The sequence below is a fragment of the Thunnus thynnus genome, chromosome 18 (genome assembly GCF_963924715.1).
Source record: "Thunnus thynnus chromosome 18, fThuThy2.1, whole genome shotgun sequence".
NCBI lineage: Eukaryota > Metazoa > Chordata > Actinopteri > Scombriformes > Scombridae > Thunnus > Thunnus thynnus.
In genome coordinates, this window is record NC_089534.1 from 24,201,287 (window position 1) to 24,217,005 (window position 15,719).

A 15,719-nucleotide genomic window follows, 5' to 3' on the forward strand; every position below is an offset into this window, starting at 1 on the left:
CTTCTGGCCCGGACAAAAATGGATGTGAGCCTGAAATGGCCCACATGTAAAATAGCAAATATGGCCCAAATATCTCAAATGAAATGTGGGCCTTTTTTGGTAAAGATACAATGCTCTTATGTGTTATGTGTATTCTGGGTGTGGGCCAGTTCTGGTTTATCTGGTTTGTTCTTGGTTGACATATGGCTTGCTTGTGGCCCAGATCTGGCAAACAGGAGCAGACTGCTCAAGTGCCATCATTCCATGCGGTATGTGGGCCGGATGAAAGTGCCGAAAGTGTCGGGTGTGGGCCAGATCTGGGCCACAGCAATTTTGCTATCTGGGTAGTATCTCTTCATCCTATGACATATTAAATATATATACATATGTATAACCTTTGTATGTTTGAGATCAAGTATGATGATAAGTATCTCATACTTCCCACTGATTTTTACACCTACCACCAAAAAGATATTCCCTCATTTGGTATTTTGATGATGGTGGTGGAGAGTGCTGTCTAACACCTCAATCCAAAATCTCCCATAGGTTTTCAGTTGGGTTGAAATCTGGTGACTGTGAAGGCCATAGCATATGATTCACATCATTTTCATACTCATCAAACCATTCAGTGACCCCTCGTGCCCTGTGAATTGGGGCATTGTCATCCTGGAAGAGACCACTCCCATCAGGATAGAAATGTTTCATCATAGGATAAAGGTGATGACTCAGAACAACTTTGTATTGATTTGCAGTGACCCTTCCCTCTAAGGGAACGATAGCATAAAATGTTGAATGGAGAGTACGAATTGTTAAGCAGTAAGCATGAAATATTAAACAGAGTGAGAACTGTTAACCTGAGAGCACAAAATATTAAACGGAGAGAATGAATTGTAAAATGGAGAGTATGAAATATTAAATGAAGAGAACAAGTTGTAAAACTCAGAGCATGAAATATTAAATAGATTAGATAAATAGATTTTTGTTTCCGCAATTAGACTTAACAAGCTATGTAAAAACACAGTGAGGCTAAAGTAATGATACAACATGAACAGTGGAAGTGAGCTGGGAGATTTTCTTGTTCTTCAGGACTGTGTTGGTTGTGTTTCTGTGGCTGAGCTGTCCTCCACGTCTCCGTTAGCTCAGTTGTCATTAGCCTCCGACGGCTCAAACCAACACTGGATTCATCGAGTGGCTGTTTTCCTTAATCATTTCATACCAGCTGTCGTCTGATTACTGCAGTCTCCAATGCAAGCTTTTCGCTAGTTGTCTTTACTGTCCAGATATTTTTCAGTGTTTTATGATCTTGTCTCTGCTTCTCAGTACAGTGTGTTAATGACAGATGTTGGTCATGTTGTAGATGTCTCACAGCTGCACTAAACTGCTTTATTATCTGCTTCTCTGTGCAGCTCAATAATCTGCACTGCATCAATTTACAGACATTTTCTTCTGAAGTTCTGCAGCTTACCTTTTCTTTCTTTCCTTCCTTCCCCAGTAGCACCGGCACAATCACTGGCAATTCTTCCTGGCGTCCAGCACACATACAGTCAACATACTATAACCACGTGAACACAACAAGCACACCAGCTCATATCATTGACTTAAAAATGAAGTACACACAGAAGAGAAACTAAATTGTTGTTTTTCAACAGGATATTAAAGCCAAAAACAAATTATAAATCTACTACAATTGTTCAAGAATTCATAGTAAACTTGATTTTTTTTCTTTCATACAAATAGTCATTCTTAATCAACATAAATACTTCTCTGATGACATCCCAAAATTATATATTTATTTATCCTGCACTTTCACACATGTAATTTCAAGAAAAAGGGTGTGTAAATATATTACTTGTTCTCTGCATATAGGTGATTTCTACTTTCATACAGGTTTACATTTTATTTCTTGCACCATTTTTCATTAGTTTCCTGAAATGTTTGGAGATATTGTTTTAACAAAACTTTGAACCAATCTTTGGTATTTTCTTGAACAATATGCTCTGGTAATAAATTCTACTTGACTGTGGATCTTTTTTTTTACTGCAACGTAGGGTTCAGGTCATGATATTGTCTGTATTTTGAACATTAAAATAAAACAAACGTCAGGGATTTTTGGTCCAATTCATACATTGGTGGGAAATTCAAATCAATACAGCTCAGTGACAGCATCGGCACCGCTGTCTGAGACACTTAGAAAATGAAAGGAAAATATCAAAGCGGTGCCCAAAAATGGCACAACAAAGAAAAATCTGCTGAATTTTCTGCCAAACTTACAAAAATCACTACTATATTTGGAACGGTAAATCCTGTCAGATATGAAGAAGGATGCAGTATGTTAACAGGTGGGTTCCTGCATAGTTGACAGTGTTTAGCTACTATACAGTTATCGACCATTTTGGCAAGATGAACAGTTATTAAACAGCCTTATTGTGTGACGTTAGTTAGCCTATATGTTATGCTGAGTTTTTTTTTCAGAGTAATATAATGTTATAAGGCTTTCATATAGCCTATTCTATGGGGAATTTGTCTTTAGGCACAAAAACGGCTATAACCCACATACAGAGAAAAATATAGCTACTGCCACACAAGTGTCATAAATACAGGATAGGCTATTTCATAAATAAAAACACAAGCTATAATAAAAATGTTAACGGAATGTTAAAAATTCAGCTTCAGCACCAGGACAGGGAAAGCACAGGCCCCCAGCTTCACCATCCAGTCAGGGGGAGAGCCCCGTGCGCCCCTATCTACAACCAACCAGCCTGCAAAACTGGACAGCAGCAGTGACATAGCCTCAGATAGCTCTGCATCTCAAATTAGCCTGGAATCAGCTCTTAAAACTGGTATTTCTTACCCCAGTGACAGGGCTAATTTCCCAGTAAATATTACAGATGCAAATGTGAAAAAGTTTATTTTGAGGCAGGGACCATGCAGATTTGAAGGTCGCAAATGGTTGTGTTACTCCTCAAAAATGTATCGTGTCTATTGTGAGCCCTGTTGGCTTTTTGATGAGAGGAAATCAGTGTCATAATTTGGCCTGGACAACTGGAATTAATGACTGGCAAGGACTATCCCGAAAGATCAAAGAACACAAACATGCCCGTTCTCACATGGCAGCTTGTATAACATATGATATGTGGCAGCAAAATCTTACAGTCGATGAGCAAATTTCCTCCGAATATAAAAATGAAGTCACCTTTTGGTCAGAGGTGTTGACAAGAATTGTCGACGTTACCTTGACACTTGCATCCAGTAACTCCGCTTTCTGTGCAGGTTGTGAGAAACTGGGAGGAATAAACAATGGAAACTTTTTGTCCGTTATAGAACGTCTTGGCTAATGAGGAATCAGGGTATGCAAAAAACAAAACAAGTTCAATTAGAGTAGTTTGTTTTGTATGTTGGATCATGTGTTTAATCAGTGATAGTGAACCAGGTGAGCAAAATCAGGCGTTCTCAGCAGTGAGGGACTCAGCTCTGCCTGTTGCAATTACTTAATTTAGGACCCAAAATGCAGGACACAGGGTGCATCCCAAGTCTCTTAAATTGCATCCACGTTTCCCTCACTTGCGTCTTTTCCTTGCGTCTTAGTCCCTCCCGTGAGTGCAAGGAGAGACGCAAGGAAACCAAGCGAGAGAGGAATCGAGGAAAGTTGTTTTAAGAGACATGAGACGTCCTCTCCTCTGAGGCGTCATGTGAAGCGACGTCCGTTTCTAATGACAGCGTCACAGCTCGATCTTCTGCATTAATGCAATAAAATACAGTGTAAAACGCTTATAATGATTACGTCGATTTCTTCTTTTTCTTTATTACTCATGCAGATTAATTGACATTTGTATATTACAGCGATCAGACTGATTAGAGCTGTAACCCTGCCATGGGGGAGGACAAACATGTTACTAGAAAGAGGGGAGGACATTTCTCTTCATTTGATAACGTTAAAAGTAAAGTGAGGCTTTGCTGTCGGCTCCCCGACTTCTTTTAAAAGACAAGAGAGAGAGGGAGAGAAAGAGCGAGGCAGTGGTTGAGCGAGCTAGAGAGTGGATAAGAAGAGGGGAGCAGTGGTAGCGAGAAAGTCGGTGAATGAGAGGAATAAAAAATATTTTCTAACTGCTTCACAGCAGCTACAAATAAACAGGCAACCTCACACCTCCACACAAACCTGCGGAGATGCGCTGCAATGCCTGATAATTGTGCTGCAGCCGCTAGATACACATCATATGTGTATCATGGGAGTAAGATAATAAAAGAAATATCACAGAATTACCATAGTTTTAAAATGTTCTTCCATATGTTTTCATCTAAAAGACCCAAAATGAACACGGCAGCAGACTACTTTATTACTATAAGTAAATTATTTTAAAAAGCATTTGTATAGGAATATTTCTGTCCCAAGCTTTTTCATCCATATAAGTGGTTGATCACTGTAATCCTGATCACTAGAAGCGGTTTCCACTGTAGTTGCCTGCACCCCCACCTTCATGATACTGTGTACACGTTTACTTGTTTTTACATTGTTATTGAGTCACTTGTCATTGTTTGCCACAATGATCGGCTACCTGCCCATTGACTGCAATGACTGAATTGTCCTTAACCTTGCCTTGCTATGGCATTCACTCTGTCACTGTGATCAGCAGTGTCATTTAATCCAATCACTGTTATCAGCAATTCAGCTGCTGAATGTAATTAGATGTTTTCACAAACTATCAGCTGTGATGCCAGCTGAATCCTGTCAACTCATTTAGAATTTCAGATACCAGGCCTTTATAAGTGTCAGATAATGCCTGACCAAATTTGTGTGATCTACAAGAAGTATGTCAAATACAACCACAGTCATTAGCACAGTGATTTCAGTATGGGACATGCTCCAGCAGGAGCAGGAGCGCATGAGACACAGGAGAGCACACCTGAGGCATACAGCACTACTTTTACTAGAGGTAATAATCACACAAATATATTGCTTTAATAGTATTTGAACTAATACATCACAAATACATCAAACACACTGATAGCTGTAGGTTGTCTAATCAGACATCACAGCATTTTGCCAAACATAGCATGCACAAGCCTACACAAAATGTGGAGTATATCTCAGCCATGTAGACAAAAGAAAGCATATATAATAGCCTCAACATATAATAGTTTTTATGTTGTCTATGTCATACACATTTCATGTTCCAGGTAGTTCAGACAAATGTTGTTATACCATGAAGAAAAATTGTGGGAAGTAACACAGTTTCCTTTCTTTTGTAGGTTGACAGGGCACCGATACATTCACAACTAAATCCCCATGTGCCAGTCCTTGATGTGTACTCTGATGGCCAAGACCTCATGCCTGATTACAGGCTGGGCCGTCCATCAATGGAGGCCCTGATGAGGATCCTGCCATCAAAGTACACACAAAGCTGGTCTCATGAGGTACACATACTCCTCACTGTTTACTGGTTGGCACACGGCTTATCATGTCCCCAAATTTAGTGGGTCTGTGGACAATGGTGATAGTGTGATGTTGCATTGATTGTCACACCATGCAGGTGCTTGTGCTGGTGAGCAAAATAGCATGAAGAAAACAGATATAAAGCAGTAAACTCACAACCAGGCCTTCTTGGCAGTGTGCCTCTTTCCAGTGAAGAGGTGGTCATTTTGTGACCTTAATCTGATCAACTTTTGTGTCACTTTGTCTTCCTCTGTTAAATGAGACATATTCCAGACCTGTCAGTGCAGGGCAACCTACTTTACAAGCAATGACACACATTATTTCACTCACATAACATGTAGAACAAAGCATGATAGGCATATGTCTATGGTTTATCAGGCCCGTTTGGTCCTTGAAGAGAACAGCTGCAAATACGATGTGGCAGCCATGTGAATGCTTGTAATTTTGTTACCGTAACACGGCCCTTACCAAGACCAGGGTCAGGATTGAGATGACACTTGGGATACTGAAGGCCAGCTTCACTTGCCTACATGGGCTCAGGGTGGCACCAGACCAGGCTTGCAGGATCATCTCGGCCTGTGTTGTACTCCACAATATAGCCACCATACAGAAGGAGAGGATCCCTCGTGTCAGCCTACAACACTGATGTAGTGGACCCCGTAATACTAGTCCACCATACAGGCAGGGCTGTGAGAGAGGCCATCACACAGCAATTTTTTGCACAAACAGGCCTTTTTTGTGTTTTCATTTAGTCTTTATTCATTCTTCTTTAATCTTTTGTTCTCTCGTTCCGGGAAAAAAGGAAAAATACATTTTAGTTGTAATCCCATGCCTGGAAATAAATTACTTTACTGAATTGCCTTCTTTTTGTACTCTAGTTTCTCCACCTCGAGTATCACTTTTTTGATCATATATTTTTTGTAGTCAATATCAAGCTCTAAAGTCCTCTTATAGAGAGACCTCACATTGTCTGCTCCAACCTGAAACAACACCAGTGTCTCCCCATCAACTGTAGAGAAAGTAAATACAAGTTACTTACTCCCACAATAATTAGTATATTGTATAATTGTCTTTCATTAGCAACCCAGTAGTTTCACATTGACTCATTGACACATACCCTGTACAAATGTGGCCTGTTGGGAACAGCTGACACTTCCACCAGGGTCTGAAGAAACACCCCCTTCCACTCCTTCCATCCGTCATTATTGGAGAGAACCAGCTCCTCAGCAGGAGTGTACTCCTGTGTAGGAGGGCCCCCTCCTGTCTTTTTCATCTCATTCTTTATCCTGTTGGCTGCAAGTAATGTCAAAGCCATGTCATCGTGCTGTTGTATACCGATATCCTAAAACAGACTGATTTACGCACCTACTTGTTTTGCTTATAAGATATGAAAGTAAGACTACTTACTGATTTTAATTATGTTTTTATATTTATTTTTTATTTGCTCCCACATCAGTGGGAGCAAATAAGAAGTACCCTACCAGGGTTGCAGCTTAAAGAAAAACTGCATACACGCCATAAGACTACATCTAAGCAACACATTAATGTAATGTGTAGCACTCGGCTTCTAACACTACTATTTAGTAAGGATTTTAATAATGTTGGACCAGAATCAGAGGATACCAGATTCGGACAGGAGGCAGAAATGGCTATTTGCAACATTAAATGACCACACGAGACAAGAAGCTGCAAACTGGTACCTTGTATTATCTTTTTTTAAAATAAACAAAATAAATAAAAATACTTTAAGTGCAGTTAATAGTTGAATTCCACAGTTTCTCAGTTTCAATTTAGCAGCAAATTATTTCTTCTGTCACTTTTTCTTTTGGTTTTGAACCACTGAGTTCTTTTCAACTATTTTCCTGTTTTGACTGGGTGCACCCTTCTATAGGTAAACTAAATCCTCAATATCTGGATCCAAGGTTAGTTAGGTAACAATATCAGAACCATATCCTGTTCAATATTATCACTTCACAACACTCTTCAACCTTGCAACAGTTCACCATTCACTGCTCTAGCAATAACAGAATCACTTTAACCAAGGCACAATAATACACCATATCAATAGTATGAATACTCAGTCCACTCATTTAAACCAGTGCTGGTTATGGCTCGGTCCTTCCACAGGCACAGGGAATGCGTTTGAAGAAGAATGAAGAAGGTAAGTGTCTTTTCCAAATCAAGTCAAAAAATGAAGAGTAAAGTCAGAGTCTGGGACTTTGGATTGTGCAAGTGGGGCTGGGGGTTGAGCATGAAAGTGGTGCTGGCCTTGTGCAGTTAAGATGTTTACCCTACCGCCGTGGCAGGAGAGAGGTAAGGTTGACAGTTCTCGGCTCTGGGCTCTCAGTTCAGGGATCTTCAATCCAGAGATCTAATGGTCTCGTCTGGTTTGGCTCGCCATCAACTTCAAATCAACTCAAAAAACCTGACCAATTCGGGAGTTCCTCTGTGTCACTCGGCAGGTTTCAGTGAGCAGCCTTTCACACACACACTTCTATGAGCGTTCAGCAGTAGGTCCTTTCTCAACAGTGTCACCCAGCGTCTGACTAGTGTACGCTGTGTAGCTTGCCTGCGGTGCTGTGGACCTGCACTCTGATTGGCTGAAGCACTTCTGTGTTGTTAACCCTTTGTGACCCAGGTTACAAATGGAATAAACAAATGTAATTATAGTCAGATCTACTGGTGCCCTAATGATGGTGCAGTGATATTATAAGACTACTAACTTGCACATTCATGCAGTCGGTGATTTTTTACCAGCTGTCCTTCCTGCATTTGGTAGCTATAACTGTGTTGCTCTTTGCCTGGATGATGTATTTTAATTCTTCATATTTGTTTAATATTATAGTTTGTTCTTCATTTGTGAGGTATGCTGCTCTGCTGCCAGTAGACTTGTTTGCGAGTGGTTATATGCTGCAAACACCGCCACTTTTATGTGAACGTGCTCAGGGCTAGATTGGGAAAACCAGGGTTGACTTACCAAGTTGATAACCACCATCATGTGACTGCTTAGCGTTATTGTGGTTGTCAGGGTTAGTAACAAAAAGGGTTATAACAAAAATATATCCCGTGTATGTTGAACTTGCTTCGTAGTACAGGCCCCAGGTGAAGGCAAAAGTATTTCAGATTTCACTTCAGTCCTGTACGCTCTTCAAATCAAGCAGTAGGCAGTAAAATGTCTGGACAAAGGTTCAATGCAACATGCAATAATATCTCAAGTGGTCCTTTAATATAATCTGCAACATATCTGTCCTTCTCCCACTTGGTCCAGTCTAAACAAACAGGGAAAAAGTCAGAGGGCAACTGGTGGACTGGTGGAGAATGACAACCAAGGGACATAAAGCCAGACTGTGACAGGATCATGACACCACCCAAGAACAAATAAATAAGTACAAGGATGTAAAATGGAGAGTGAAATAACAGTTTTAATATTTGCATTGGAGAAAAGCATGTTTTTGTGCAATTTTGATGCTATTGCTGTTCTCAATACTCACAAGGCATCTTCAAAGTCTAACTATTGCAACAAAGCACAAATAATATGGACTCACAACGACTATCTAATTCCAGTCCCACACACAGGTTCTAGTGGTAGCTATTAGCACCACTAGCTGATGTAGTTGTAACATTAAACAGGAATGAATAATCATAACTTCTGAAACAGATCATTTTAACCTACATTATCTCAAATCAAGGACTATTTTAATGCACAACTCAGAAGGTGATTTTTGCTCCTCAAGACTTAAAAAGGGCCATTGTAGTTGAGGACTAGACTTTACTTCCCCTTAGAGTAAGCTTGCAGCTCTCATTTACCCTGCATGAGAAAATGAGAGAATAATCATAATAATGAAAGCACAGCGCAGAGAGACCGGATGAGGGATCATTACATGTGATGCGTCATCATATTTAAAAATAATTCCAACCAAAATCTGACTAAAGCTGAAACTAAAGCAGAGTATTTTGCAGAAGTCTGAACAAGTTGTCTGTCTCTCACGATGGGTTGGACTGAAACCACTCAAGGGGTGGTCCAAAAACATCAGATTTTTTTTATACTTGTGTTTGTCAGTTGCTGAAAATAGAAAAATGATCATTGATATAGGCTGCTCAAATATAATCATCTGATTGCAGGGACTGTATGATGATAAGTTTATTTTTAAAAAGACAAAAAGTGAGGTAGCAAAACCATAACTTTGCTCCCCCTAACTGAATAATTGAGATGCATTTGACCCCCTCTTCTATGTGCAGGATATGAGGGAAGATAAAAACAGACAAATGAGGCAATGTGGTTTCTGATTGTCTGTATACGAAGGGTTGATGGGATATGAATAATCCAGCTACTCACTCGCTAACACTGAAGATGAAGACATGAGTACAGCGACAGTATTACGCATAATCATATGTATGCACATCTACACACACATATGCATACAAGTGCACAGGTGGATTTTTCTACCCATATATCACATATACAGCTTAATTTTCATATTTAATTGCTATTAGGCTGTCCTCTGTGATGTGTAGATAGAGCAAAGTCCTCTGTCTGTGTCCTTGTATTCCTCCTCCAGCAGAGAGTCACCTCCTTTTGGACTCCGTTACTGACTAATACATACAACACAGGGTCCACCACACAGTTCAGACTGGACAGTGCCAGTGTGCATGAGAAGAAGAAATGCATCTTCTGTTCAAACTGGCAGTAACTTCCATCAGGATGGGTGTTGTCACTCTGGTAGAAGACTAGTGAGCGTGCGAGCAGGATAATGTGATATGGAGCGTAGCAAATTGAGAAGATGCCAATTACCCCAAAAGACAGCATGCGGACCTTCCTCTTAGCCTGGGCATTCAGGTGGGGACGTTGGCCTACAGTGGCTAGTATCCTCCAGTAGCTGACAGTCAACACCAGCAGGGGCAGCAGGAAGCCAAAGCCCACTCGGAGCAGGTTGAACAAGGCAACAGGCCTCTGCATGGGATAGGTCTCATAACAACGGTCATTGTCGTTTTTGTCATCATGGGCATCTTTGAGATTGTCATAGATCAGCCCCACGATGTGCAGCACCACCACTACAACATGAACAATAGCGCACTGTGCCCAGGCGTAATATGATGTACGGTGGGTTTTGGAGCGGTGGGGGTACATGACCACCAGACAGCGGTGCACAGAGATACAGCAGAGCAGGTAGATACTGATGTACATGTTGGAGTAGTAGAAGAAGCCGGCTACTTTGCAGCTCATAACACCTAGGTTCCAGTGATGGTCCTGTCGATAATAACTGATCCAAAGGGGTATGGTGAAGAGGTAAAGCATGTCTGAGAGGGACAGGTTTAGCAGGAAGATGCCTATAATATTTTGCCTCTGCACTTGTTGAAAAATGGGACCCAGCATCAGCACATTGAAGATCAAACCAAAGATAAAAGCCAGGATGTAAACAGCCATCTTGAGGTCACTAATGGCACTTGCACCAATATCAACACACTGAGTTGAGTATGATGTGTTTGTGGCATTCATTGTTGCTTCAGTTTTCTGTCACTTTTCTGATTGGAAATTCACCTGCAAGTGTAAAGAAAACATAGTTTCATAGGAACAGTTTGTCAGTTTGAGTTAAAGTGACACAGGTGACATGAGCTTACTCAGTCATTAGTCTGGCTACTAAGTGTTCTTCTCCTCTTACTAACAATGGGCCTATAACTGTGAAGACTGTTCTATTCATGTCATATGCTTTTATTGCTGCTTTTTACAATTAGTGTGGGATTTCCTCTTTCCTCTAGCCTAAAGGTAGTCATTAGGGGTGATTACAAATACATTATTCAGCAAAGCACAAATAGTGGGTTTTTTATGAATATTTGTTCCATACAAATATTTTTTAAAAATTACTTGTTTTCGGGAAGAAAAAAAACCCTGTGAAATACCAGCGTGCAGATACCAGCGTGCAGATCAGTTACTACATTACTTTCTCAGTCTCTGTCTTCTGCGCCGCTGTTCTAAACGAGGGGAGTCGCATCCACCTGCTGCATGACGCACATTTCCTTATTTGAGCATCACTCCCAGCATTGGGAGTGTTCCCCAGAGATAAAGCTGAGCTACTGACACAAGCAAAGTGCTTTCAAGGTACTCTCCATAACCTGTTGCTCCCTTTCCGCAAAGTTAGGTTGTAAAAAATAGGCAATAAATGAAAAGTGCAAAACAGTAACCACCTTTGATGTTCTTCCCGACACATTACACACTCTCTCTGTGTTATGGGTGTATAAATATGTAGAGGTGTGTCTGCAATGAGTAAAGTTTTAGCTCAGTAGTCAGCGCAGTTATCTATGATCTGGGAGACTCCAGGTCAAGACCCGGTGTGGTGACCTCCCTTATAGGGTAGTTTATTCATGAACACTTATTGTAAAACTTTAATTTTCTAAAATTAAAAGCATAATAAAAACAAAAACAGGATTTCTAAGACTCTTTCCACTTTTATTCAAATAAAAATCTAAATAATTTTGCTGCCTCAACAAATATAGATACAAATACAAATACTGGACCATCTGCACATCCCTAGTAATCATTGTCTCTTTTTCACATTAAACAATATTTAAATTTATTTTATCACATAATCCCAACGCAGGCCTGCTTTACGCAGCTGATCCAGCTGATTGAGGTTTTATCAATTACAAAGTGAATTATATCTCACTTTTTGCCATGGGTTATGTGCAATAACTTATCCTTAGTGGTACCTCAAGTACAGTGAAGGAGGTGCTATAAGGTGGAAGGCACTGTAGTTTTTAGTCTAGGTAGTTATCTATGTTTCACTTACGTTATCTTGGGTTACATGCAACATCTGATGGTGATGGTCTTTGGTTATGTTGCAATATCTTATCTGTTCTAGTTGAATGTAATCAACTGGTGTCTGAGTGGTCGCTTTTGAATTACATTGATCATGTTGGTCATGTATTGCTTACTGTTGGATCGCAGCTGTGTGTACTACCTTTTGCATGTATGCACCACAGCACTGTCTAGTGAATCTAATATTTAGTGATCTTTTATTGCATTGTGTGATCGTAGTTCAGTTCGGCACTTTTTTAAACTAGTGCACCACTGCATCTTCTTGTCATTCAGGTATGTTTCTGTACAGGAAATATTTTGTCATGTATTGTCTTGTAATGAGGTATATTTTTGTCCATGTACTGTTTTGTCATGTATCACTTGATTGTAACTTGTGTAGTACTTTTGCCCAAGACAAATTTCCTTTGGGACATTAAAGTTTATCTCATCTTATCTCATCTTAAATGTCCTATTTTACAAACGTCCAAAATCCATCTGTCATAGCTTGCCTCCCTAATAGCAAAGCTATGCTTCAGAGATCTCATAGTCCACCAGTACATTCCTGTGAATTTTCCCTCTTTCTTCATGTTAAGCACTTCTCTGTTGTACTGTCCAGCCTGTAGTAGTGACCACTGCTGGGAGAGCCGCAGAAAAACATTCAGCCCTGCAGAGATTCAATATTTTTAGCCTAATTATTCTTGCAATGCTGACTCACACAGCCTCAAGCATGCCTTCTTTCCCTGTCAGCAGTCCACTGGAGACAAAAAGAGAACTAGCGAAGTGAGGTTTCAAAATAAATGAATACTCTTAACAACCTGCTTGAAAAACATGCAAACATACCACACATTTTTAACCTTTTCATTGTTACTCTTTTGAGGCATTTTTTCTTAAGTCTAGTATACTTTCCAGAAATCTTACAACCAGAAATGTAATCATTAATGACCTCACCTGTTGTTTTTGGTTTGAGGTGTGTCTTGATTTTGAATCTATCCAGTGGGTGAAGAGTTTCAGACACATTCCACAGATCAATCCAGGAGGGTCAGAGGACGAGCTTCAGAAGAGACTCTTCACAGCTGCTGACATAAAGTCAAACCACTACAATCCCACATGATGCTCTCAAACAATTACTACACAAGATAGAGACAAGACAGCCACAGTTGAAGTATCAGCAAGTAGAGAGTAGAAAGGGATGACTACAAAAAAGGGGAAGACAGAAGTAGATTTAAGGTTTGAAGAGAAACACTCGACTGTGATGGAGCAGATATAATGAGGATTTTATACTCCTGAGATGCTGAAATAACTTGAATATTCTTCCGGTATTAAACTGTATTTAAAGAAAGCTGAAACTTTGTGGGGAGACAGCCATAAAGCACGTCACATACCTCAACCTTTATTTCTCAATTTTACTTTCACATTGATACATGTCTTTTCATAGTGTAAATATACATCACAATGGAGTTTTTTCACCTCTTAAAGCAGCTATAATCAGTATTTTTATATTAACAATGGATTGGACACAACTACTTGTGTGTGAAAAGGGTTGATGCAGAGCCTGATAGCATCTTTTAGCTCACTGTTTTGATTTTCTGGCTGCAACTTTACTGTTTCTACTGCAAGTAGTAAACAAAATCTGTTACTACTGGTTTATGTGCAACTCTGTGCTCTCTGTCTTGATATTTTATCTTCATTATTGCAAAGATACTCTGTGTAGCTTACAGGTTCAAACCTGTAGGGAGGTATGTACTACTGCACAGGACTTTCTAATAAAGGACAACATGAGTATGACTTGGACAGGAAGCAGAAGCACTTTAAGATGGTGGATATACTGAATGTTGCAGATGTTACACTTTATGAAATAATGTCTGCACTGCGTATCTATCATTCTAAAGTGCTCCTGCTTCCTACACAAGTTATTATACTTGTAGTTTTATTGTACAACATAACAACGTAAAACCCCCTTTATATTACCACTATTATCCAAAAACAGTATTATACTGACATAAAAGCATTGCCTTATTGGTGATGTCTTAGCTAAATCATGTTGTCTGCTTGTAAATTTGATACTACATCACAAATGTCGAACTACATTGCTTTTAAAGACACAAATTTATAGCAAGACTGCAGTCAATGGTAAAACTGTTGTATCACACCCTGGCAGGTTAAAGTCACCTCACTCTGCTGTGTCAAACTCTTTACAAGAAAAGCTTTCATATGTCCGGAGTTGACATTTTAAAGGCACAACTTGTGGGTGGAATTTCTGTGATCGTTCCAAGTTCAAGGGTTGTGAAGTGTGCATGACATTTTTAAAATGGTGGACCCTGTGAAAGTTACTTTTCACATGAACTCTTTTTCGTTCCCAATGACGTTGATGTGTAGTAACAAAATCTTATGCTTTTTTGAAAAGATAACAAGCTCATGTGATTTTTTTTTCTAGCAACAGCATTCTCACTTAAACCACAAGAACCCTTTGACTATTGTGTACGTGACCACTCACACAAACCTTGCCACAAGTTTAATTTGAAGGTAGTGTATACCGCCACTGCTACATGAGGACTGTTATAATTTCAGTTCAGTGACCACACTGATCATTTCCTGAAACACTTCAACAACCACGTATCTGCGGAGAAAAAATATATATAATATATATAATGTATGATATAATGAATATAATTGAACATTAACTTTCCACTAATTAACAGTTAATTGTCTTTTGATGCAAATTAATGTAACATCTCAAATTGATTTTAAGTACCTACCTGATCTATTCCTTTATATTTGAAATGTGTATATTTGTATTTTTGTATAATGTATTTGTATAATTGACCATAACACCCAGATAGCATAAGGAAGTGGGCCACTTCAGGCAATGATGTGGCACTGCTGGCCGCATTCTGGCCCGGACAAAAATGGATGTGAGCCTGAAATGGCCCACATGTAAAATAGCAAATATGGCCCAAATATCTCAAATGTGGGCCTTTTTTGGTAAAGATACAATGCTCTTATGTGTTATGTGTATTCTGGGTGTGGGCCAGTTCTGGTTTATCTGGTTTGTTCTTGGTTGACATATGGCTTGCTTGTGGCCCAGATCTGGCAAACAGGAGCAGACTGCTCAAGTGCCATCATTCCATGCGGTATGTGGGCCGGATGAAAGTGCCGAAAGTGTCGGGTGTGGGCCAGATCTGGGCCACAGCAATTTTGCTATCTGGGTAGTATCTCTTCATCCTATGACATATTAAATATGTGCTTGTTGTTGTTTGTTGTTGTCATTGTTTTTCTTCTGTCCCCCCTCCCCCTTTCCCTCTCTCTTTCTCTCTCTCAACCCAACCGGTCAAAGCAGATGGCCGCCCACCAAGAGCCGGGGTCTGCTTGAGGTTTCTACCCGTTAAAGGGGAGTTTTTCCTTACCGCTGTCGCCAAGTGCTTGCTCATGGGGGAATTGTTGGGTCTCTGTAAATTAAAGAGTACGGTCTTGACCTGCTCTATGTGAAAAGTGCCTTGAGATGACTTCTGTTGTGAT

At 39.9% G+C, this 15,719-nt stretch overlaps 1 protein-coding gene across 1 annotated transcript; it reads right to left on the reverse strand.

Annotated features, from left to right (window-relative positions):
- Window positions 1-6,959: 6,959 nt before the first annotated feature.
- On the reverse strand, window positions 6,960-13,474 carry LOC137169677 (G-protein coupled receptor 4-like). Its single transcript, XM_067572982.1, has 2 exons — window positions 13,152-13,474; window positions 6,960-10,949 (listed from the first exon to the last, which is right to left on the reverse strand). Exon 2 carries the CDS (start codon window positions 10,905-10,907, stop codon window positions 9,891-9,893), a length of 1,017 nt encoding a protein of 338 aa, XP_067429083.1. The 5' UTR covers window positions 10,908-10,949; window positions 13,152-13,474; the 3' UTR covers window positions 6,960-9,890.
- Between the last annotated feature and the right edge of the window lie 2,245 nt (window positions 13,475-15,719).